The 24310-nt window shown below is 38.0% G+C and overlaps 1 protein-coding gene across 4 annotated transcripts; it reads right to left on the reverse strand.

Moving 5' to 3' along the window:
- Positions 1-32: 32 nt before the first annotated feature.
- Positions 33-23313, reverse strand: dync1i1 (dynein, cytoplasmic 1, intermediate chain 1). Of its 4 annotated transcripts, none has more exons than XM_061220602.1 (17): positions 23063-23313; positions 19312-19425; positions 18110-18224; positions 16776-16833; positions 10231-10290; positions 8927-9042; positions 8444-8533; positions 8176-8338; positions 6992-7091; positions 6763-6888; positions 3619-3765; positions 3273-3386; positions 2814-2947; positions 2352-2496; positions 1695-1835; positions 1308-1433; positions 33-918 (listed from the first exon to the last, which is right to left on the reverse strand). In XM_061220602.1, exons 2-17 carry the CDS (start codon positions 19417-19419, stop codon positions 808-810), a joined length of 1854 nt encoding a protein of 617 aa, XP_061076586.1. In that variant the 5' UTR covers positions 19420-19425; positions 23063-23313; the 3' UTR covers positions 33-807. The 4 variants fall into 4 exon arrangements, with proteins under 4 accessions (XP_061076586.1, XP_061076577.1, XP_061076603.1 ...); XM_061220593.1 differs by having other exon boundaries at positions 16776-16866; XM_061220619.1 differs by lacking the exon at positions 10231-10290.
- Between the last annotated feature and the right edge of the window lie 997 nt (positions 23314-24310).

The following is a 24310-nucleotide window of genomic DNA, read 5'->3' on the forward strand; positions in this document are numbered from 1 at the left end:
TTCATCTGTACATACTGAAATACACATTATCATAGTGTGTATACAGGTAAAAGTTTAATAGGCACATTACAGTATATTGACCATATCTCAATTGAAATACTATATACTGAAACTTCATTTCAAACATAAGCTTTAGTCGTATATTATCTAATGTTCAAAACAATATACTCAACTGCAGCCCACTGAAAACATGAATATATATACTGTAACAGGTTAATCACAATTTAATTTAATTTTCACCTTATTAACATTCACATGAGAGCAAAGTCTGCAACATCTATCTCGCACAACAACATTTTCAGTTATTTCACAGTTTTTTATGCAGCAAGCTGCAGGAGTTAAGTACATGAACAGATATACACTTTACAAGCATGCCATAAGTGAGATACTAGTGCTAATCACTTCTGGCTCTCTCTTCTACACTGGGCAAGCAACCCATTTGCACATTTGTCATTGAAAGCCGAACATGATTTTCCTAGCAGCTGCACAACCTGTTAATATTTCACCATACATTTCCAGGCATTAAATAAAGCCATAATCTACTGTACAGTGCAATACAAGCTCAGACAACAGAATAAACTGCCATTTTAGAGCTAATGCAACAGAACATTTGGCCACGATATTTGTTTATGAAACAAACACAAGAAAACACTTTCATGCATGCTTGGATTACAGTAGAGGTCAAGACTGGGAATCTACAGTGTAAGTGTGTGTGTGAGCCTGTGTGCCGCTGCCAGTGCGGGCCCTTTTCTAGTGCAGTAATGAAAGCAGGGAGCCCTGTCGCTGGATCAGTGGCACTGCTGTGCTTTATGCTGGCAGTTCCATGGGACCCTCTTCCTCCCCATCCCCCCGGTTGGCACGGATCTCCACCAGAGTGCGAGCAAAGCGAGTCCAGTCCTCAGTGTGGGACACAGCCAGCTGCGGGAGACAGGATCCAAAGTTAACCTCAATATTGTTACACTGAAATAAAATCTGCGACAAAGGTACAAAGCACTGCGTATTTTTAGAGCACGGGTATAAGTATGTTTCTTCCTACTTGATTTCTGGCGACTTGTATGCAGAAGCCCAGTCAGAAAGTCCACAGAAAAACAGACCTTCTGTCTGTACTCCTCAAACACTAAACCCTTACACACCGCAAGCCCTACAGACGACTCGATATCAAAGGCAGACAAGGGCCATGCTACAGCCTACAGCCCAGGCCCCAACTGACAATACCTCCGAGTATACCTTAACAGTAGAATGCCCACAGAACAGTGAAACAGATGTTCTCATTATGTACATTCATCACAGAGTTTTTTTCCCCTCACCTCTCCAACGTCATAGATCCAGACACGTCCCTCAGAGTCGCCCACTGCCACCTCTCTGCCCCCTGACCCCCACCTCACTCGGTTCAGGGCAGACGCACCCTCAATGGTCACACTCGCACTGGGAACCTGGAGATCACATTCCATGTAACAATGTCATTGCATACAGTATAAGCATCTCAGTGAAGTCAATTGTAGCCTGTCTAGAGCTGTTTGTCATAGAAGTCAGCCTTGGCCCTCCACTGATTGAACATGAGTAACTCAGTTCTATGAACTGCTCCTATGAACACTTGTATAATCCCACTTTAAAAATGATTTCCAGGATATTGATGCTCTCCATTAAAGCATCACATCAGTGAAACACAATAAAATAAAGGACAGAAATGTCACCTCTGTGTCATTGATCAGGTTCCACAGATCCAATCGACCCATCCCATCGACAGCGGCAAACAGCGCAGGGTGCACGGGAGACCACATCACATCGTACACATAGTCAGCATTGTCCTCGAAGGAGTACAGCGGCTTATTGTGCTGGGGATGGAGGAGAGAATTTCATTTTACATTTCTCTTATTACTGCACTATATACTGTGAGTATGTGAATTATTAGTATAATAATTATATAAATACATAATCTATAATAATATATAATAATTAGGATAATAAAAATCCATAATAATGTGGACATTTAAATCATTCCATGTAGCCACACAACATAGCTACAACTGAAAAGAAAATGCACCAGCATATTTCCCAATAAGGAGCTACATGGCAAACATGAATTTCAGCTTTGACTCTAAAATAAGCACCCAGGCACAACTTTCTGCCTTTGGCTTGAAAAAATATGCATATTAGATGCTGCTGTTACATATTGTATATATAGCAATAGTCTTCAATCTGATGGATGAGTAAAATCTATAGAGAAAGCATGAACTTGTGTGTGTATTCCCGTAATGATATTCATTCTCAATTTAATATTTGAATATTTAATGCTTGCATAAGATTTTTAATTCCCTGATTTATAGCACCAGTCATACTTTTTCTTCTACCTTGGTGGACCACAGTTTGACAGTCCAGTCAAAAGATGAGGTGACAAAAAGGTGGGAGAAGTCAATTGGGCCGACTGCATTGTGACAGCTGATGCCGGTGACGGGCCCCTGGTGCCCCTCAAACATCTCCCCTATGCCAGCCTTACTGAGGGGAAGAAAACAGAGCAGGAAGACAACTTTCAGCAATGCCCAATGCGATTCCCAGGTGTTAAAGGCACATGGTAAGGTGATCCTATCCCCAGTTATTAGATAGCTAAGTGGTTGGGTGAACAGAAGGATTTATAAATCAGCCTAATAAAAAAGTGCTACATACATTCCACTAAATTGTTTGTCTAGGGTTTGTTTTGTTAGATGTTAGTCCACATACATGATTAAAATATCATGACACAGATACAAATAAATGTGATATGTGCATACAAGCATGAGTGCACCTCTTTCCCACCTCACTGTGGATCCACTGACCTGCCATGACGAGATGCCGTGTACACCATCCCCTCCTCACTCCCCACCACGTAATTGTTCACATCTCCAGTGGGGAAGTCCATGCCTGTGACCGCCACTGGTTTGGACTTATTGTACACCAGCTCCATGCTCTCCTGTTGGAAGAACGGTCATGAGAGGCAGACTTTACCAGCCCTTATGGGAGGACCTCCAACGCGCTATCCATCACACATGAAATAACCGTTTCAATCACCAATGACACTTCACAGCTAAACACTTCACTGGAGATGATCAGTGGTTAAGACACTTTACCTTAAACATCACATACCAAATCTGAGGTGGAGCTCAAGTTGTACCGCTAGCCAATGTACTAAATGTGTAAAAACCTGCTCCAGTAAATATTCAACCATATAAAATAAATTATGTAAAACACCATAGCTTTAATTATTGCAGTAGAGACACATCGTCATTACTGTTCACCTGTGGCTGTGATAGCATGTCCAGACTCCAGGAACACATCTTCCCATCAGTGGACACAGTGATCAGGTTGTTGGCATTCTGAGTCCCCACAACATTCACACAATAAACAGGGTGCTGGAGGAAAAGGAGAGAGAGGAAATATGCTTAACTGCAGCGTATCAGCAGTTGTTTAAATTAATGTAAATGCCCAGATTAGCTCTCTATTAGCTCTCTTGTTAAGCAGTTATTAATGTGTATGTGTGTGTTTGGGGAAAAGAGATGCCCACAGACTGTAATAATATTCCAAAAGTCATTTAATAAAGAATGAGCACTGCATTAACATCTCGGTCATAATAATAGAGCTTACTGTGTGCGCAGCAGCAGACAGTGGTGTCCTCTGCACCGGTGTTCTTCTGTGACTGCGGTTATCCCAAAGCACAATCTGCCCCGAGTAAGTACCCCCCACAACCAGGTTGGGGTGAAATCGGGCAAAGCCAACTGACATCACCGAGGACTGCAAGGAGGGAAATGGAGAGGCACAGTTTTAGTCCATGATGACGGTGATGATGTGTAAACAGAGTTACTACAGTACTCAGTGTGTACAGCCCCATTACACAGGTTTCCAGTTTATAATATGACTGCACACATTACCCAAATGACAATAGGGTACATGTTTAACCCTAATCAGAAATCTAAATTAAATCTAAGCATTAACTGCACCCCAGAACCCTAATCGCACAACACAATTTTACACTTAAAGAGAGATAAAAAGCAATATTTATGCATTATAATGCATTGTACAATATGGAAACAGCACTGTTTTGGTGGCTATTGTTCATTATTATTCAACCAATATGATCACAGATTCCAGGCTCAATCATCATTGTCTATGTGCTAGTCTTAAGCGAGCATGCAAGTCCATTTAGGACATGGTCAGACACACTTTTGCTAGTTTCAATTGTTCAATAGCTCATAGTTCAAGAGAAAAGTAAGGTACACGGTTCAAAAGGGCTGGACTTAGTGGCATAGATGTGTATTGGGTGTAACATGCAATAAACCAATCAGAATGTCATCTTCCATTCCCTTTAATGCCAACTGAGTTTGCCCCTGCGTTGGGAAATCTGGTCACTGTAATTAAAAAATGTGAAGAACTAAGAATTTTTTTGAAATCTGCATCAGTTGAAGTTTCAATTAATGCTTTTTTTAAATTGTATCCAAATAAAAACATTTAAAGTCATCCACAGCAAATCCCTGGGACCATATTTGAAAAACAGGGCAATGCTTTTTTTTTTTTTTTTAAAGGTGGTTTAAATGTCCAAATACAAGCAAAAGAAAAAGCTTTGGACTTTAGTCAATCAAATAAACCATCCCGCCCACATATCAGGCAATAGATGAACAGATCCTTGGCTTTTGGCCACATCATGCTACAAACACTTTCCACCTGACATGCATTTTCAGTAAAACTCCATTAGGTCTATTAGGTGGCAGAGTGTGTTTTCATGAGTTTTCTATTGAATGTCAATTAATACCCTATATACTGTATGTTTCATCAGACGCCATTAATGGATAACCAATGTCCCAAAATTGGCACTTTTTTATTAGTCATTAATTGGCACAATTTTATTAGTCATTACTGCAAATGTCTCATTTGGATGAATATAGTAACCATTCATTATGATGGTGCATTCATATAATTAATTATGAAAATAGATCATAATAATCTTGATATTTTTATGCATGTTTGTTTATGTCCCTATAACAGACAAGAAGGTGTACACGTGTTGCCCCCGTCTATGTAGGCACATTACTATCTTGGCATTAAAATAACAATGAGGCTGCGATATGACTAAAAACTCAATGTTTGCAGCTGCATCAAAATAGCAATAAGCCGGCAATTAACATAACCACACCTCATCAAGACCACCTGGCCCACATAGGCGCATGTTCATTTTCTACAGCGTAGGCACTGGACCGTAAAACTGTCTGAAACTAGTACAGAAACTAGCAAAGAAACTTGTGTATGGGTTGCCACGCATTGCACAGAGTCCAAGGTAGAGCCCTCAAAAGGATAAGAAAATCAATTTTGCTACATCCATTAGACTTACTCTTTACTCTCTAACAATAAGAGCTTACCATAGAAAGAATAATAGTGTACTTGAAAATAATCAAATGTACTGCAGTGAATAATGAGCAAAGCCAAACCATTATTAGAGATGAAAAGGCACAGAGCAAGTGAATAGTCTTTGAACACTCTCCCTTGCCCTTGTTATAGAAGGCTTAAAGTACAGATTGCCAGAGGAAATTACTGTGTGACACGTACAATATTCAAGAACGAAAATCAAGTTGGCTCTGCAGACCTGTAATCAGGCTCTTCTCAAAATTGCTTAAAGGAGACAGACTCTCATCTCAGCCTTGTAATGCCAGCTCTGTTCTGTCCACCCATTGGTGGTACCCCTCTGAGTACTATTTACAAGATTACAGCTTGCAGCAGCTGTTATCACACTACTGTCGATGGAGAAACGGGGTCACGCCATCCCACTCTCAAAATAGCTCACAAAACAAGAGTCTTTCACCATTACTCATATTTTATTACCCAATGTGACTGTTACTATTTGTCTAGACCACAAGGCCAAGGGAAATTCTGAGAGTCACCAGGCTCTGTTATTCAATAATCTCAGACTGAAAAGCTTTCATTTTAAAACTTTGATGGGGAATGTAGTTACTTCCCTATTCATGTAAATGTTATTAACTAGATGGTTATAGGCATTGCATCTTAAAATGGATCTTCTGATTCTACACTTTCTGTGACTATGTCCCTCATAGTGGGTACTTTGAGGGTAGAAATTATGTGGGAAAATGGCTACTGATTTTTTAATTATTATTATTATTATCATGGAAATTATTATTATTATTATTTGTATTATTTTTTAATCATATTGTGGTTTATAATATATGATTCATATGCATCGTGTTTTGAGTATTGGCATGAAAAAATGTGTGAAACGTAGGTGTGAAAACACAACAAACAAAATACAAGCACACATACGCACACACAGACAGGGAGACCACACAGTGTTCTACTGCATGATTATTGGTAACACTTTACAATGAATTGGACAGAATGAATGGAATTAATTAATGTAGTTGTAACTAACTACCTAGTGAGAATTCAATCTGTAAAGTGCATGCATTTGTACATCATTAAGTAATGTTAACTACATTACTTAATGCCAATTCATATTGGAATGAAGAAAACAGTTAATGTATTTGTTAATTACATAATACATTGTTAATACATTTATCCTATCGTTTGTAATATATAAATATTAATAACTAATACATTAGTTAGTATTTAAGAAATACATTAACTAATGTTAATTTCATGCTTAATTAATGTATTTGTACATCAATTCATGTTAATAACTACATTAGTTAATGTCAATTGTGCCCTTATTGTAAAGTGTAACCGGATCAATATTTCACAACAGCACAGAGAGGACTGTGCACACACCTGACAGTGGAAGATATATTCGGGCGTGGTCTTTTTGAATTTCATGTTCCACACAAGTGCAACCCCATCTGGTTCATGTGGGGCATCCTCATTGTTGTTGTAAGAGGCCACCATCAATTCAGGGTACTGGGAATTGAACAAAAACACAATCAGTAAGATTTTTTCTAGATTCAGATAAACATGAAAATGATTCTAGATGTGTGCCGGTATAAGCATAGATCAGAAATACCTGCGGAGACCAGTCCAAACAAGTGACTACTCGATGTTTGGACCAGTGCTCATCGTAGAACACGCGGTTGAAGGATAAATTTGATCCAGCCTGAACATCACTGAGTTAAAAAAAACATTAACATTATTTAATTCAATGGTAATACAACTTGTACCAAACACTTAGGGGACATTTTAGAGGGCATGCATTGGAACAGTATAGCATCTTTTAATAACAATAACAATAATTATACCTATATAATATATAAGAATATACAGTGAGCTCTACAAGTCTTGGGACAAACTAATAAAATGAATACATTTGGTAATAATGTGTGACATGTGATTAAAGTTCAGATTTTCAACTTTTGTAGCACAGTATTGTTACACATTTTGGTTTCACCATGTAGAAATGACAGCAATTTTCATACATATTTCAGGGCACCAAAATATTTGGGACAAAAGGCCTTACAGGCGATTAGTCAGGGGTGTTCAGTTGCTTCCATAGTGCAGATATAAGAGGGCTTTCAGTATCTAGTCTTGTTTATAGCGTTTGATTGCCATTGGAGTCTGTTGGCGTTTGTCAACATGATTGGTGCCCATAACAGTCATGGAAGGCATTATGAGGCTGAGAAATACAAATACAAAAAAAAACCTCAAAGAAATAGGCCAAACAATAGGCTTACCAAAATAAACCATTTGGAACATCACTAAGAAGTGCACTTTAACCATGTTCAGAGACAAAAACAAATGTCTTTGTCCCAAGACTTATGGAGATCACTGAGTAATATCAGATAACCAATTATTTATCCTCAGGCCATTAACATACAACACACTTTGTGCAAACTGAACAATTCTCTCATAGGCAAGATTGCTACTTCATTTCTAGGGGCAGAACCTATGCAAGCAAACTGAAGGATTGAATCTTCGATGAACACTACTTGTGTGCCCTTGAACTTGAATTGCTAAATGTCCATTAGTACAAACAAATATTGAAACTGTCTTAGACAATGCTTTCTTCAAAGAAACCTCATTAAATAAATAAAAAATAGATTGCTCTCCATATGAAAACACTATAAATGTTTATACAGAGTGTCTATTGGCATGTAGTAGCACCCTCCATTTTGTGGTTCATGAAGCTTCACAGTCCCATCAGAGCTCCCTTCCTGCTTTCTCCTCTTACTGTCACAGAAGTTATGATCTTACCCTTCCTTGTCTTCCAGATCACGGCCACTGTAGTCAAAGAAGATATTGGACTCCTCCGCCAACGCACGCTCCACCACGCGGATGGTGCGGTCGAAGAAGATGAGGAATTCCTCAGAGTGAAGAACCTGCTGCTTCTCTTCTTCTGTGAGCTCCCTCGGGTGGACTGACACACACAAACACACACACAAATACACACACACAATGCTTAGCGTGAGTAAAACACCAGGACCCTAGCAGCCATTAAGTCCGTCAGGCCTTTAATCCTTACTTTCTTTGGTCTCTCGATTCTCCTCTTCCTCCTGCTGATCAATCTCTGGACCAGGTTTAGGTTCAGTGATTTCTTCATCCTCTTCTTCCTCTGAGGACAAAGGGTAGGCATTTGAACCCCTGACTGTCCCCTACAATCTAACTAAATGCAACATCAAAAAACAGTAGGGTCACCTATACTGTCACAATATCTATGACATTGGGGGCATTTCAGATGGGAGAGAATCATAAATTAACAGGAGACTAAGCTCCTCACCTCACACCATTTTTCAGATCTCTCATCTTGAAAGTGAAGCTAGCCTATAATCCTTACAACCTAATAACCATAGATGGCCTAAATCAAAGAGATTCTGCATTATGGTTCCAATTAACCCACCCGTCTCAGCTCAGAACGCAATTAATCAGTCACTTTGATCTCACTTCAATAACCACAGCCAGCCATACCACTAGCAATCTGAGTGTTTCTGGATATATCCGTTTTTACCTTCAGACTGATGAGCTGCCAGTGGAGTCTGGGTCTCCTTGGAGTATGACACTACCTCTTTGGGCAGGAAGTCCACCTGTGTGATTTTAGAGGCCCCCAGTCTATGCATCCTGCGGCTAAAGGTGGAGAGAGATACAAATGACCACAGAGACCACACACAATTTTCAAAACACAAGAAAGATGTTTTGGTTCAGCAGTAATTCAGTATGTGCACAAATGCAATACTAGGGGGTTGAACCCTGCTGAGTGCAAAACTAATTGAAAAGAATAGTGAACAATATTTTCATTGATATTGCTTAGGTTTGTTGTAAATTCACAGATAAACAAATAATAAATACATTGTCCTTATTTATGCAACAAGATGTAACTGTGCATTTCAAGCAGTTATTTTGTATCACCCTTTCCCATTGGCAGTGAAATCTCTCTCACTGTGAATTACATTCACAACCATTTCTTCGTTGCTATGAGCCAGGAGACAAAATGCAAGCTACCCCCCCCCCCCCCCCCCCTAAATAGGACAAGGCACAGTTTCTACAAGGATAAAAGTATCAAATCCAATTCCCTGCCCAACCAAGATAGTGTGAGTAGTCAGTCTTCAGTTCTTGGCAGTGAGAACACTTAGGGATCTATCTTGCATCTCTGTTACTGTACAACCGTACCAACTACAAACATCGGACTGTGTATACTTAGGTTTCAATTGTATCCAACACAATTACATTTATTTAATTTATTTTACCAAACCAAAATTTGTGAACACTGCATTTATATATTTAACGCATTGGAATATGTTTCAAACAAAGACAAATTCAAATGTCACAATTCTAACAATTCTATAACCCTATTTTTCTTTCTTCACATTTTGTTTTTTTACAGTGACCAGATTTCCATAATTAAAAGCCTTATTAAAAAATTACAACCCCAGTGATTTCACCTGCTACTATATAACTGAATGAAATTAAGAAAAATAAACCTTTTACAAAATAAGAAACGAAAACAAATTTGCACCACATTACACAATTAATTCAGACAATTTTAATGGACTTCTATTTGGGAAATTGGATAATTTATTTTATTTCTGACCCACCTCCAAAAAGGCTGAAATGGAATCATCCAAAGTCCAACACAACTTTAGCACCATTCAAGTTTCAACATGGAGCAAACCAAATGTAATCTCCATAGGACTATTCCATACTCTCACCATGTCTTTCCTCACAGCCCAGTTGTCGAAAAAAAGGAAATGATACAGGATGTCCGGGTATAACTGACACATAAAAAAGGAAGAAGAAAGGAAAGAGCAGGTGTACCCGAGCTCAGAGTCAGCCTGCAGCTGGAGAACAGAGGGGTCAGTGTCCCACTGTAGGGTCCTTTGGGAGGGCAGCAGAAGGTGTTGCGCAGGGGAGAGAACATGCACCATTAGCCAATATACTGCCAACTAACCAACACAAAAATACATGCAAGGCAGGAGACACAGAACATAATTAATTTATTAATTGCTATCATAAACTTTATGTTTACTGAAGCGAAGCAAGGAGAAAAAAAAAACACAACTGTATTTCAGAATACAAATGCAGAAGAAAGATCTAATAATAGATCTTTCAAAAATAGAGCAAGTAATTAAAAATTATACGTACTATAGACAATATCACCAGGAAATGTTACATAAAAGATATGACAGAAATAAAAAGAAAATGGTTGTGTGTGATCTAGTTAAATGCAGGAGTATTTAACAAGGACACATTTTTCTGTTGTTTTGCTTATTCGCTCCAGCACATTGGATTTGAAATAAAACAACTAATATGAATTTCAAGTGCAGATATTCTGTTTTAATTTAAGGGCACCTCCATATCCAGTGATCCATGAAGGACTTAAAGTCCTTTTATATACATAGTCCCCCCCATTTTAGAAAAGCAATATTAATAGTGACCAATGAACATAATCTGAAATAAACATATCATATCTACTACGTGGTAGCAGATCCTTTGCATTTGTTGCTGGAAGTCTCCAACACATAGACACCAGTGATTTTCATTCCAGGTCCTGGCTGGCTGCAGGGTGCGTCGGTTTTTGTTGTTACTCGACACTTAACTGATCAATTAAAGCAGGTTTCTTGAGTCTGAACTGCTTGTAGATATGAAGGCAAAAGCAAAAACCAGCAAGACCCTGTGGCCTGGAATGTAGCAGGAATGAAGGACCAGGAATGAAGATCACCATATAAAAATGTAATACATAGTCCTCTATCTGGGGGACTGTGTGTGAAAAGGACTGTAATTCCTATACGGATCATCCAAGTACATACACACGTAAAAAAATCATCGTTTCATTTCAAATGTGTTGGGGTACAGAGCCAAAACAACTCAAATTGTGCCATGGAATGCACTGCATGTACAGTATGTATGCAAAAAAAACAAGTCTGGAAATGAATTAGTAATATACAGTGGTGTGAAAAAGTGTTTGCCCCCTTCCTGATTTCTTATTTTTTTGCATGTTTGTCACACTTAAATGTTTCAGATCATCAAACAAATTTAAATATTAGTCAAAGACAACACAAGTAAACACAAAATGCCGTTTTTAAATGAAGGTTTTTATTATTAAGGGAGAAAAAAAATCCAAACCTACATGACCCTGTGTGAAAAAGTGATTGCCCCCTAAACCTAATAACTGGTTGGGCCACCCGTAGCAGCAACAACTGCAATCAAGCGTTTGCGATAACTTGCAATGAGTCTCTTACAGCGCTGTGGAGGAATTTTGGCCCACTCATCTTTGCAGAATTGTTGTAATTCAGCCACATTGGAGGGTTTTCGAGCATGAACCGCCTTTTTAAGGTCATGCCACAGCATCTCAATAGGATTCAGGTCAGGACTTTGACTAGGCCACTCCAAAAAGTCTTCATTTTGTTTTTCTTCAGCCATTCAGAGGTGGACTTGCTGGTGTGTTTTGGATCATTGTCCTGCTGCAGAACCCAAGTTCGTTTCAGCTTGAGGTCACGAACAGATGGCCGGACATTCTCCTTCATGATTTTTTGGTAGACAGCAGAATACATGGTTCCATTTATCACAGCAAGTCTTCCAGGTCCTGAAGCAGCAAAACAGCCCCAGACCATCACACTACCACCACCATATTTTACTGTTGGTATGATGTTTTTTTTCTGAAATGCGGTGTTACTTTTACGCCAGATGTAATGGGACACACACCTTCCAAAAAGTTCAACTTTTGTCTCGTCAGACTACAGAGTATTTTCCCAAAAGTCTTGGGGATCATCAAGATGTTTTCTGGCAAAATTGAGATGAGCCTTAATGTTCTTTTTTCTCAGCAGTGGTTTTCGTCTTGGAACTCTGCCATGCAGGCCATTTTTGCCCAGTCTCTTTCTTATGGTGGAGTCATGAACACTGACCTTAACTGAGGCAAGTGAGGCCTGCAGTTCTTTGGATGTTGTTGTGGGGTCTTTTGTGACCTCTTGGATGAGTCGTCACTGCACTCTTGGGGTCATTTTGGTCGGCCAGCCACTCCTGGGAAGGTTCACCACTGTTCCATGTTTTCGCCATTTGTGGATAATGGCTCTCACTGTGGTTCGCTGGAGTCCCAAAGCTTTAGAAATGGCTTTATAACCTTTTCCAGACTGATAGATCTCAATTACTTTCTTTCTCATTTGTTCCTGAATTTCTTTAGATCTTGGCATGATGTCTAGCTTTCGAGGATCATTTGGTCTACTTCACTTTGTCAGGCAGGTCCTATTTAAGTGATTTCTTGATTGAGAACAGGTGTGGCAGTAATCAGGCCTGGGTGTGGCTTGAGAAATTGGACTCAGGTTTGATAAACCACAGTTAAGTTATGTTTTAACAGGGGGGGCAATCACTTTTTCACACAGGGCCATGTAGGTTTGGATTTTTTTTTCTCTCTTAATAATAAAAACCTTCATTTAAAAACTGCTTTTTGTGTTTACTTGTGTTGTCTTTGACTAATGTTTAAATTTGTTTGATGATCTGAAACATTTAAGTGTGACAAACATGCAAAAAAATAAGAAATCAGGAAGGGGGCAAACACTTTTTCACACCACTGTATATGATATGTATTATATCATACTAATACATGCTGCTCAGAGAACATTTAGATCCTTCCATCTGTGCTTGTGGACTGCCTCCAATTCAAAGCATACATTTTCAATAGAGTTTAAGTCTAGGAGACTGCAAAAATCCCATTGCAAAAAACCCATTGCAAAAATCCAGGGAAGCGTTGTTCACTTTTTCATAGTTGGACTGTAAATATTTTTAAGAAACTTTCAAGATCATAGCCATCTCTATATGGAAACCCTACATACTGGAAGACAGTAGCTAAGCCCAAGGAGCTACCAAGTAGAAGTATGGCTCATTGGGGGATTTAGTTGAACTGATACCCTGATTGAAATTAGGTACAGACATCACCGCACAATTATATTTTTAGAAATATGTACAGGGTTCCAGAGTGGTTGAGTTAGGAAAAGTGTTCAAGCACAGATTGAACCCTATGACTACATGTTCAAGCCAAAGACTCGGATATTTCATCAGTTGTCTCTGACTAGGAGGACTTCCTTTTTCCTCACGCAAGATTTTGGAATTTAGCCAATGCTACTGCTAATGCTTGTGTTAATTAATTTTAACACAATATTTATTTACACAGCTGGATATTACTGAAGCAACTGCTATTCCGTTATATTCTCATGTAAAACCCTTTTGCAAAATCCTTTTCCTTGTTTACTACTGCAGCACTTTTGGATATATTCATTTAAAGTCATCTTCCATTTCTAAATCACACTTTTACTCATTTTCTCTTATCGCCCTACCTGCATAGGGAGAACTTTACATAATTCAGGAAATGCCAAACTATTTTAACCATGCTGCTCCAAAACATACAACCCCATGTTTAAGACCAACATTGTTTGCCATTTCCTAAATTGTAGAAACATTGTGCATTAATGCACAATAAATTAAAATCAGTCATCATTAATAGTACTCTATATTGCTGTTCCTGTTTTCACAAATTGGACCACTGTATAGTCATTTCTTTCTTGGTCGCATCTATGAAAATGATAAATGCAGGATAAATGGAAAGTCAAACACATGATACAATGACACAAGGGCTGTGATGAGTCATTTGGATTATACAATGATCTCGGTGAATACTCGATTCTGATTGGATGGCAGGCGTTGAATAAATCCATTTATGTACTCCACCTTGTCGTGGATTATTCTTTACATAATAATCAAAATGATTTATATTAATTGCATAATAAAATATACTGCACAATAAACAGTACTTTTACTGCATTTGAACACAATAATCAACTATTTAAAAAAAACATCAAACAATGTAATGACTGAACCTTATATGAAGTATGAAATTTAACTGAATGTCAAAAACTGACACAACACCAACAATACAACCATTTTCCTTACCTATATCTGATGTCCCCATTTGAATAGGTAAAGAACAAGAGAATGGGACTTAATGCATGCTGCTGTATAAAAAATTACAAAATCCATATGCCTAGTCCTGCCTTGGTTATCATGTTAGCCTTACATTGCAATATAGAGCAATCACAGCCCAGCAGTACAGATAACAGACCAGCAAAGATAAAACTCAGTTTGTCTTTGTGATTAATCTAACAAATAATAACTCATCATAAAGTTTGCTTCAAAACATCCCATTACTTAGTCTTTCCAGAAAAATATCCCAAGAATTAATACACATACATGGAAGATAAATATAAAGGCTTGTTGAGTTACCAATGCAAATAATTATGAATATATGTAGCGACATACAGTATGTCTGGATTTTTTGATTTGGCTCTCTCTGTCGGTATTTTAGATTTATAATCAAACAATTCACATTTTACACCAGGGACTACATCTCTTTATAGTGGTCTTAACTGATTGAGGCCTACATCTTGGCTCACCAGTGCATTCTTGCTTCCAAATAATGTGTCAAACTGTTCTTTTTGATACACCCACTTATTTACAGTCTGCACTTTAGCCTCACATTCATTTTGCATGAGCACAAAGCCAAATATCAACAAAATGACACTGCCCTTACTTATAGCACTGCATATTTCTGCATGAATTCATCTGATAATTTATATCATAAAGGCATACTTATTATTATATATTTATACATTTGAGTTATATATAGACACACTCACTGAGCACTTTATTAGGTATTTGTCATCTTCCTGTCTGGTCCTTCTGCTCTGACCACTCTCATTAACAAGGCATTTCTGCCCGCAGAACTGCTGCTCACTGGATGATTTTAGTTTTTTTGCACCATTCTCGGCAAACTCTGCTATTTATATTACAGATAAAGCATCTTCTACATACCACTGTTGTAATGCATGGTTTTTTGAGTTATCGTCGCTGGATATTTTTTTTCCCCACCCGATGAGGGGGAGGACTATGGACAGGGCTCCATCAGTTTGTTTGATCATTTGTTTGTCACACTGTAGTACAATGTGCCCATCTGCTGTTTCTCCATTAAAAGCTGCTTAACTGTACTGTATCCTACCAACATCAGGCATCAAGTAGGCACTGTGACAATTGTGAAATAAGGACTATTGTGCGTGAAAATCCCATACAGATCAGCAGTTCCTGACATGATCAAGCAACCCCATCTGGAACCAGCAATCATTCCACAGTCAAAGTCACTGAACACATTTCTTCCCCATTCAGATGTTTGAACTGAACCTCTTCACCATGTCAGCATACCATTATGCATTGAGTTGTTGCCATATGTTTGGCTGATTAGATATTTGTATTAAAGGCATTCTACGCAGGATTTTCACCATGAAAATAAAACAAACATGCTCAGTCATTACTATGATAGACTGGCAACCTGTGCCTGTGTTCTCTTCTCCAGAATACCTTGTATGTCTGCTTGTGTTTGTTATTCTAAAAACCTCCAATAAAAGGAGGAGGAGGAAGAGGAGGAGAGCAAGAGGTGATGTGTATCTATTGGGTACTATAGTGATGAGCTGGGTTTTGAGGGATAGCCTTATTGATTAACCGTTAGCCAAGTGACTGGCCAGCATTTGGTAACATTAAGTCGCTGCAGTTATTAGCCAATTAAATTCCGTTTTGTATGTCAGCCATGATCGCTGGGTCCCACTGTACAGTACTACTGCTTATATGCTCATGCCTAAATCCACAAGAATCTTGCAGAAGACTTGAGATGTCTAAATAAAAGCTTAAATTAATTGATGTGCTAGCAAGTATGCATGCTTCTGTTACAGAATTGTACAATTCATCCTTCCAGTCAGGCTAGAGCAGACTGAAATGCAATGGTCTTGTGCTAGCAGCAGTGCCTAGCCTTGGTTCATTCAATCACCACAAACATTTAGCGAAGGTTAGATACGCTGTAACTTTTCTGGATATATTTTTGCTATCGGATATGTCAATTGAGTATTTTGGTACATTTTCGACTGTCTGGCAGCTATGAACGTAGTTATTACTGCATTTTTGAAAGAGACATGATTCCAGCAGTCTGCATGGGGATGTAGACGGGGTTGAGAATGGGGTCTTAGACATATTTTGCGTGTAAAACGGGGGTGAAGCAAGGAAAGAAATCCTGCATAGTATGCATTTAAAAAGCTGGTGTACAGCTTGCATTGCTTGCATTGTGGCTGTGTGCATCAACCTGCACCCGTCTCATTACAACTCAAGATGACAACATATACTACCACACCCCTGCCCAAAACATAGAATCTACATTCATTCTTCATTGATGGTCACAACCAAACACCTTTCCACAAGGATTAAATGAGCCCACTTGTTACCTGGAAACACATGTAGTGGGGTATGGTATGAGGTGAGAAAGATTATAGTACCTTCCGACTGTCCCCCCGTCCACTGATTCCTGGCTGCCGGCTTCACTGGCCGTGCTCACTGATTTCGAAGAAGGAGACATAGGGGTTGGGACTAAATAATGAAAATAACAGGTATCCCATGTTAAGAGCTGCAGAGGCTGCACTGGGGACCAGCAGTGTCAGACACAGCCAAAGAAAAAAGGGTTCCAAATCAACAGGATGGATTGGAATGGTCAAATCAAAAAATTCAAAGAAAAACAGGGAGAAAGAAAGTCAAATGTATTCCTATGTTTTTACAATTGTAAATAATCTGGAGAAAAGCCAATATGTGCCTAAAACAAAGTCCAGTGAAGTGTTTAATAGCACTCACCAAACATAAACAAAGCTTACAACATTACATTTTAAAATGTAAAAGTGCAGTTACATTTTGTGCAGATTGCAAACTGATAGGTTAGATAACATATCCCAAATCGAATATAATCTACTGTAACTGCAATACACATATGATTTACACTTTTGTGCGTGAAACAAAGTGAAAAAAACACTTTAAAAATGTGTTACTCAAAGATAAAAAGAACAAAATATTAACGGAACCTTAGAAAGCAAAGTACAAATTACAGTACATGCTCATGTCATCTTCAGCCTGTGAATATCGCTGTGCATCTCTAATGTTAATTCATTTCTACAGTCACTAAAGTGAAGCCATACAACCCAAACTTACACATTGGACATTATCCAACCTTCACACATTAGAGCAGTATCTGTAATCCCATCCCATTGCTGCCATGGCCTTTGTTTGAGAGACTGAAGACTAGCATGCATGCAACCAACTGCTGCTTTTACTGCGCAGGCCAGCAGGAGAGCTGTGCAAGTCACTGCATCAGAGGAGTACATTAAGCACACCTGGTGCAAGTAGATTGCATGTACCAAATCTACCAGTGTATGTTGCAGGAAGAGATGAGGACTACCCTCCCTGTGCACCAGCCTGCACTCCTGAAAAGTGCCTTTCCTGTTGGAGCTACCCGGGAACCCCATGTTTCTGTCTAACCATGTTTTTAAGAGAACCTAGGCTAGAAGAGTAGCTTCTTCGGGCACTTTTTTTTTGTTCTAATTGTATATACAAACACACTTAACTGATATAGTAAAATTCTTCATACTTTCAAGCTTTATACCCTTTAGCTTTAGCTGATTTGAACTACGTGAGAATGAATTTGTATATGCATATGGCTAGTATTTTAGTATAGTACTGGTACAATTTTTAGCTATAATGTATCATTTTCTGTTTTAAAATAATGATAAGCCAAACGAGCAATTTGGTTGATTAGGAAATTAACAGCAGCCAGGGGGTTGTGTACCTAGAGGGGGCTCTGGGGAGATCCCAATACTCTGTAGTAGAGCTTCAGTCTCTCTTCGCTTGCGGTCCAAATCAGAATCTTCCGGAACAGTCTCCGTCTTCTGCTGCATCTCTGACTGGAGTTTGCAATAGGAAGGGGAGGGCAGTGACAAAACACCACTGAATATTCACAGCTCCGAGTTCCTTCCACAGAATCAAATATACAGTACTGTGCAGACGTCTTAGGCACCCTAGACTTTATTATATATATGTTTTTTTTTTTTTTTTGTGTGTCAATATAAAAGAACACACATTTGAGATTTCCCAATATTCATTTTCCAAAAGATTTAATTTTACAGAGACATGTTTGTATTTCATTTAAAAAAGTAACATATTACTGTAAGCAATTGACTACTTTTTACATAAAAACTTGATCAAGGCTGTCTGAGATCAGAAGCAAGGAGCCAACCAAAGCCTGCAGAACTGTGGCAAGTTCTCCAACAGGCTTGGAACAACCTCCCTGCTGATTGTCTTATGGAACTGCAAGACAGCGTTGGCTATTTCAGAGAAGTGATTCAGTTTTAACGCCTAAGGGTGGTCACAAAAACATTGATTTGATTCAGTTTCGAACAATTCTGCCAAATTACTAAAATGTAACATAAAATGTATAGTACATTTAGAACCTTTCATTGAATTATTTTAGAAAGAATCTTATCTGTATGTTATACAGGTGCCTAAAACTTTTGCACAGTACTGTATGTGTACCTAAGGTAGACTCAAGAGTGTCTTTACTGTATAGGGTTGTTAAAGGTACAATAGATTTTTGTGTTAAAATATTGTTACAAAAACATTGTAAATCCCTTCCTATCATTGAAAAAGGCTCACTGACATGTTGACTCACCCTCTACCTGTGTCTATAGTCCTTAAATTCGGGTTTCAAAATATGCAGTAGACAGGCCGGCACTTGTATAGCTGTACAGCACGTTCAGAGAGAAGGGGTGGGATAAACAGTGTTGTGGTTTGAGCGTATTTGCTGCTGCAATTCCTCTCCTGACCATGTATAGCTTTGACATATGTATGTATAGCTTTGACATATGTGGGTGGGAACTAGTGAAATATCCATTATGCTTTCTTACCAACTTATATGGTATACCATTTTATAATAAACTTGAGCTAAAATTATGAGACTAGTGAACAGGTGTGGCTACTGACAAGCACTCTTACCTCCTTCTTTTTCCTTTCCTCCTCCTTTAGTTTCTTGTCCCTGCGGATCTGGGCCAGGCGCTGTTTCTTGCGCTCTAACTCCGCTTTTAAGTCACTTTTGTCTGACATCTTCCACTGTTGGAGGAAGCATTATATCCACAATACTCACCTGGCTGTAAACACAAGTAATATTTATTTTGTAACATTAGGTTTCTAAGAGTTTGTAAGATTAGGAGTGCTGAGATTAAGGCCTCAGCGAGATAAACCCTGTAGACTTGTTTCAGGCCCGTATTATATTGCTACTAAGAATGCTGCTGCTCTTCCCCCCTCAAACATCAAAGGCAAACAGATACTCTTGGCTTGCAATCTATGAATTACCTCCTGCAGACTTTGCCCATGAAGAGACGCTATTGTCATCTTAGATGGGGTGGTCCTTGTTATAAAGGAGAATTAATTGTTGGAACTGCTGGATTTAGAGGTGAAACATATTTTAATTAATCTTCACTGCCTGAAAAATATAGGCTCATTTCAGAATATGTGTAGGACCCCAATATTCACAAGTGACAGGTGAAAAGTGTTCACAATTAGTTCTGGTTCTCACTGACATGCATTTGTTTAATTAACCATCAACTGTACCCTGTGATCTTGATTTCAGTATGAGATTATATTGGGCAAGGTCACACTTGACATGGCAATGCTAACAATGAGGATCAAGTTTTATAGGAGGTAAATGCTGTAAATTTGTGACAGGTCAGCACTGATCCTGCATCCACCATGTCTCGATATCATAGAAAATGAATTTAGATTTATGTTTGTATACTGAACATATATCTTCCTCATGCAACATTCCAAAAACTTTATATAGAAAAGGTTATGAAGATCAGAGTACAGTACTGGAAGTGTGTTAATTGTTTCACATCATCTCCCTTTTCTACCTTGAAATAAAATCAACACCAACCAACATCAGTCCATATAGCAATTACTCACATAAATGAAGGCAACACCATGTATTAGAGCTATTTTGTTATCATGGATACAATGTGTAAAGCATAAATTGTAACTTTTCATGTATTGAAATAATGAGAGGGTGAACATGCTGTAATGAGAGGGTGAACATTTCATTTATGAAAATAAGTTAAATGTGACAATAGAAAAGGTGTGTGTTTGTGTATATATATATATATATATATATATATATATATATATATATATATATATATATATATATATATAATTTGGCTTGTCTTTAAAAAACAAATAATATTATTAAATTGATGATAATGAAACAGGTGCAATCAGATAATTAGAAAGTGCAAGTATTTTCATTCTGTAAATAATAAAGCAGCTAGCTTGCTGCATTGATGTACTGCTTAATTAGGGATAGGTTTGAAACAAGCAGTAGGAAAATATCAGGCTGTTTGTTGAGAACTGCAGGACAATGAGGATTAGGACATTTTCATTTACTGTGACCATCGTGGTTTTTCAAAATACTTCATATGGCCACATAATACCTCTACTGTATTGTTTGGTATGTATGTTATACATGCATTTGACAATATGAAACCACCATTGTGTACACTATTTTGCATTGCACTGTTGTATCCCACTAACCAGAGAGCACAAGTTGGAATACAATGTGTGAGTAATTCATGCTAAAATCTTTATTAGATTACATAAAGATTCCAATAGAGAGGGGTACCCACCACACAACTAATATAAGAGCTCATAAACATATCTATTACAGCTCTGCTGCTTATAGTTCTGGTCATAATGAGGAACATGTGATGATGCCTGGAACCTTTAATGAAAGAACAGGTGTAACACATGGAAAATGGAAAAACACAATGGTATCAAATTAATTGTGCCAAAGAAAAGAACCAAATGAATGTTTTGAAATAAAATTTATTTTGAAACACAACTCAAAAAATACATCACAAAACAACCCAGAAAATAAATGAAAATGAATGGCTAAAAACAGGTAGGCCCAGTCCCACAAACAATTCTAATAATTGTTACCCATTATTATATTATGTGCCATTTAATAATAAAGCTGCTTAACGTTTCGCGTTCAAAGGCCTTGGCCGTTTTACTAAATAAAGGTATAGGCCTATGAGTTGGCTAGAAGGCTATATTATAGGTTTAATCTTACTTTACTATATTACTTTATATCTTATGAGTAAATATCTCAAACAGACGTTAATCGGTACTAGTAAGGAAGTGTCGGTACAAAAAAGAAGGAATCGTAAACCTGTAACATTGGCTATTGATAAGCACGCTTCAGCAGAGAAAGGATGCTGCATGGTCGCGTAGCGTCTTTGGACTGTGACATTTCAAAAGCTTCTCCCCCCCGCCCCCTGCGTTCTGATAAAAAATAATTAGGCCTATCTTCAGTGTCAATAATAAAACAATAGATAGACATAATTTAATGGTGACCTGTAGCTAAACAGAAGCAAAATGAAACGGCGGCATGAAATAAGATACAAATATGCTAGCTAATGTTTTGTCGCTCTGATCAAAAGGAATTCTGGCCACAGAGGCTAATCAAATAATAATAATAATAATAATCGACTTTTCATTCAAATTAAGCGATTTATTTGTTAACCTCGCACTGCTACCAGGATATCAGAGAGAGCCAACTTTCTCTTCGACCTATGTAAGACTTACGTTACTTAAGGTACTGGCCTGATTGTGCAAGTGACAAAGCAATCAACTAGCCTGAACCAATCCAATGGGCCAGCGATGTTTGATTTTGATTTTGGTTGGTTCCATTGAAACGTTTCTTTTCTTTTTTTGGCATTTTGAGTTTCTCAAAAATTACATTATTTTTAAGTAAGTTAGTGTGTTTTGTGTATTGCCAGTCAGGGGTGCCAATAATTCTGGAGCCCACAGTTTATTGAGCTCCGTGTGTTTTTGATGAGTTAGGTGTGTTCAATCGCTTCCTTCGTGCATGTATGAGCGCTTGCTGTGTCCAGGCTCGATTTTTGGCATTCGATTGCCTTTGGACATTGCACTAAAACTATTTGGAACATAAAAGTAGGTGAAGTAATAGCTCATTTTCAATTGAACTGTTAATGTTTAGTGTTTTCAATTGGTATTCGTAATGGAGCAGAAATTCCAAATGTAAAAATATTTACTTCACTATATCATTCCTACACAAAAATACTTTTTAGACACTGGTCTGAAACAAAAAGAAAAGAAAACGTAAAAATGGAAGATAATGACGACAGTACAACGGTACAGCCAAGCCGGTGTGCAATTGAGCTTCTTGTCCAACAAACAAATCTGCCTCAATAATACAATACAGGCTAACGACAGCTAGCGAGATGGTTTGTTTTTCACAACATATCCCAATAAACGTCGCATCCTACAAAGCCGCTTGCAGCTGGTTCAGATAGAAAAATCTGTCGAGAAAAAGTGCTTTCGTTTTTATAGAAACCTAGCTTCAAAAATGTTTACAATAACCTGTTTTTCCCCCTAACTTGTTTATTTGGTTGTCCATATGTACATCATATTAGATGACCTAAAGTATTCTTGGGGCAAGCCACACTAATCTTGCCCAAATGTGTTCACTAACGTTAGCTGTTGGACCCATTAACAAGGATAACGTTGGCTGACTAATCGTGATGTGACCAACTTCTCTCCTATGAGCTATAGATACATCGCTACAAATATCAGCACACAACGCCTAATATAATTCACTGACAACTGACAGTGGCATTCATTTTATTCTAATGGCCGTGCACTTCAAAATTCATCTCTACAGGAACCTTACCTTATTTTGATGGTATTTTGCTGTCCAAAAATGCTGTATCACTGCGGGGCGAGGCTCAAACAATCATCCCAGAAAAATAGATGCAGTCAGAACATCAATAATAACGGTTCTTACTTTCATATGAAATTAGAAGGAACAAACTATGTTGGCTACATAATCTATTGCAAGCAGCATTTATCTTGGCAAAAATAAATATCTAGACTGACAACAAAGCAGGTTAGCGATTTATGGCGAGCCGAATGCTGAGAATCCACAAAAGGGATTTGGGAAGCGTCCTACTTCCTGTGAACATAGGTATGAATTTTTCAAAATAAATTGACAAAATAAATATAATTATTAAGTGTTAATAATGATTCAGACAACAATCACGACTGACGCATATTTTCATAAATACATTTCATAATTTTATACATAACATCATAATTTTATTCAAAATGGACGTCCATTGCAAAAAAGGACCATTAGAAATGACAGAACAATTTGTCAATAAATCTGTGGTTGTTTACTGACATCACATATAAGACTTAATGGATCCATGGAATATGGGACTGGCATTCCAATTGTTACCAGCTGTTCCCATTGTAATGTATTCAGTGGGAAACATAAGAGGTTGCAACCCCTATGGCCATTGTAGTTGGCACATGAAACTATTACTTGTTTGTGACCAAAGTGTTGAGAAGAATATGTGGCATTTTATCTGTATAATAGTAAAGAAGGTAATTTTAAAGATAGGCTACTGCATGGTTGTGTGGACAAGGAAATACTTTTATTTTGTAAATTCATACCGCATTTAAAAGGGGAAGAGGGAGGACTTCCTGTTTCATTCATTGGCTAGTTTCTCTCATTTTACCAATAAAAGTCAAAGAACTTGACAGCTGATAACATGCTTTTTGAATTTAATCTGGCAAAATAAAAATTGAATGCATATGAATCATATCATATTAGGTGGTTTTAAATTTATTTTGCTTTATTTCTCCCTCTCATTTGTCCTGGGTTAGGGATATGTCTTCGCACTTATACTTGTGTTTGATTTGGACTTCGTTGTACATCGCTCTGGATAAGAGCGTCTGCTAAATGCCATGTAATGTAATGTAATGTAATATGTTTTAACATATTGTAACAAGTCTGAACCCTTGTTATGTGGGATTTCCAGTAGTGTGCACGCGTTCTTTTTGAGTTGACAATGGCAAGTTAGAGACACACTAGAATAGATTCAACTAGTAAAGTCAGTAAGATATGGGGACCGCT

This window comes from Conger conger, chromosome 1, assembly GCF_963514075.1.
Source record: "Conger conger chromosome 1, fConCon1.1, whole genome shotgun sequence".
Lineage (NCBI taxonomy): Eukaryota > Metazoa > Chordata > Actinopteri > Anguilliformes > Congridae > Conger > Conger conger.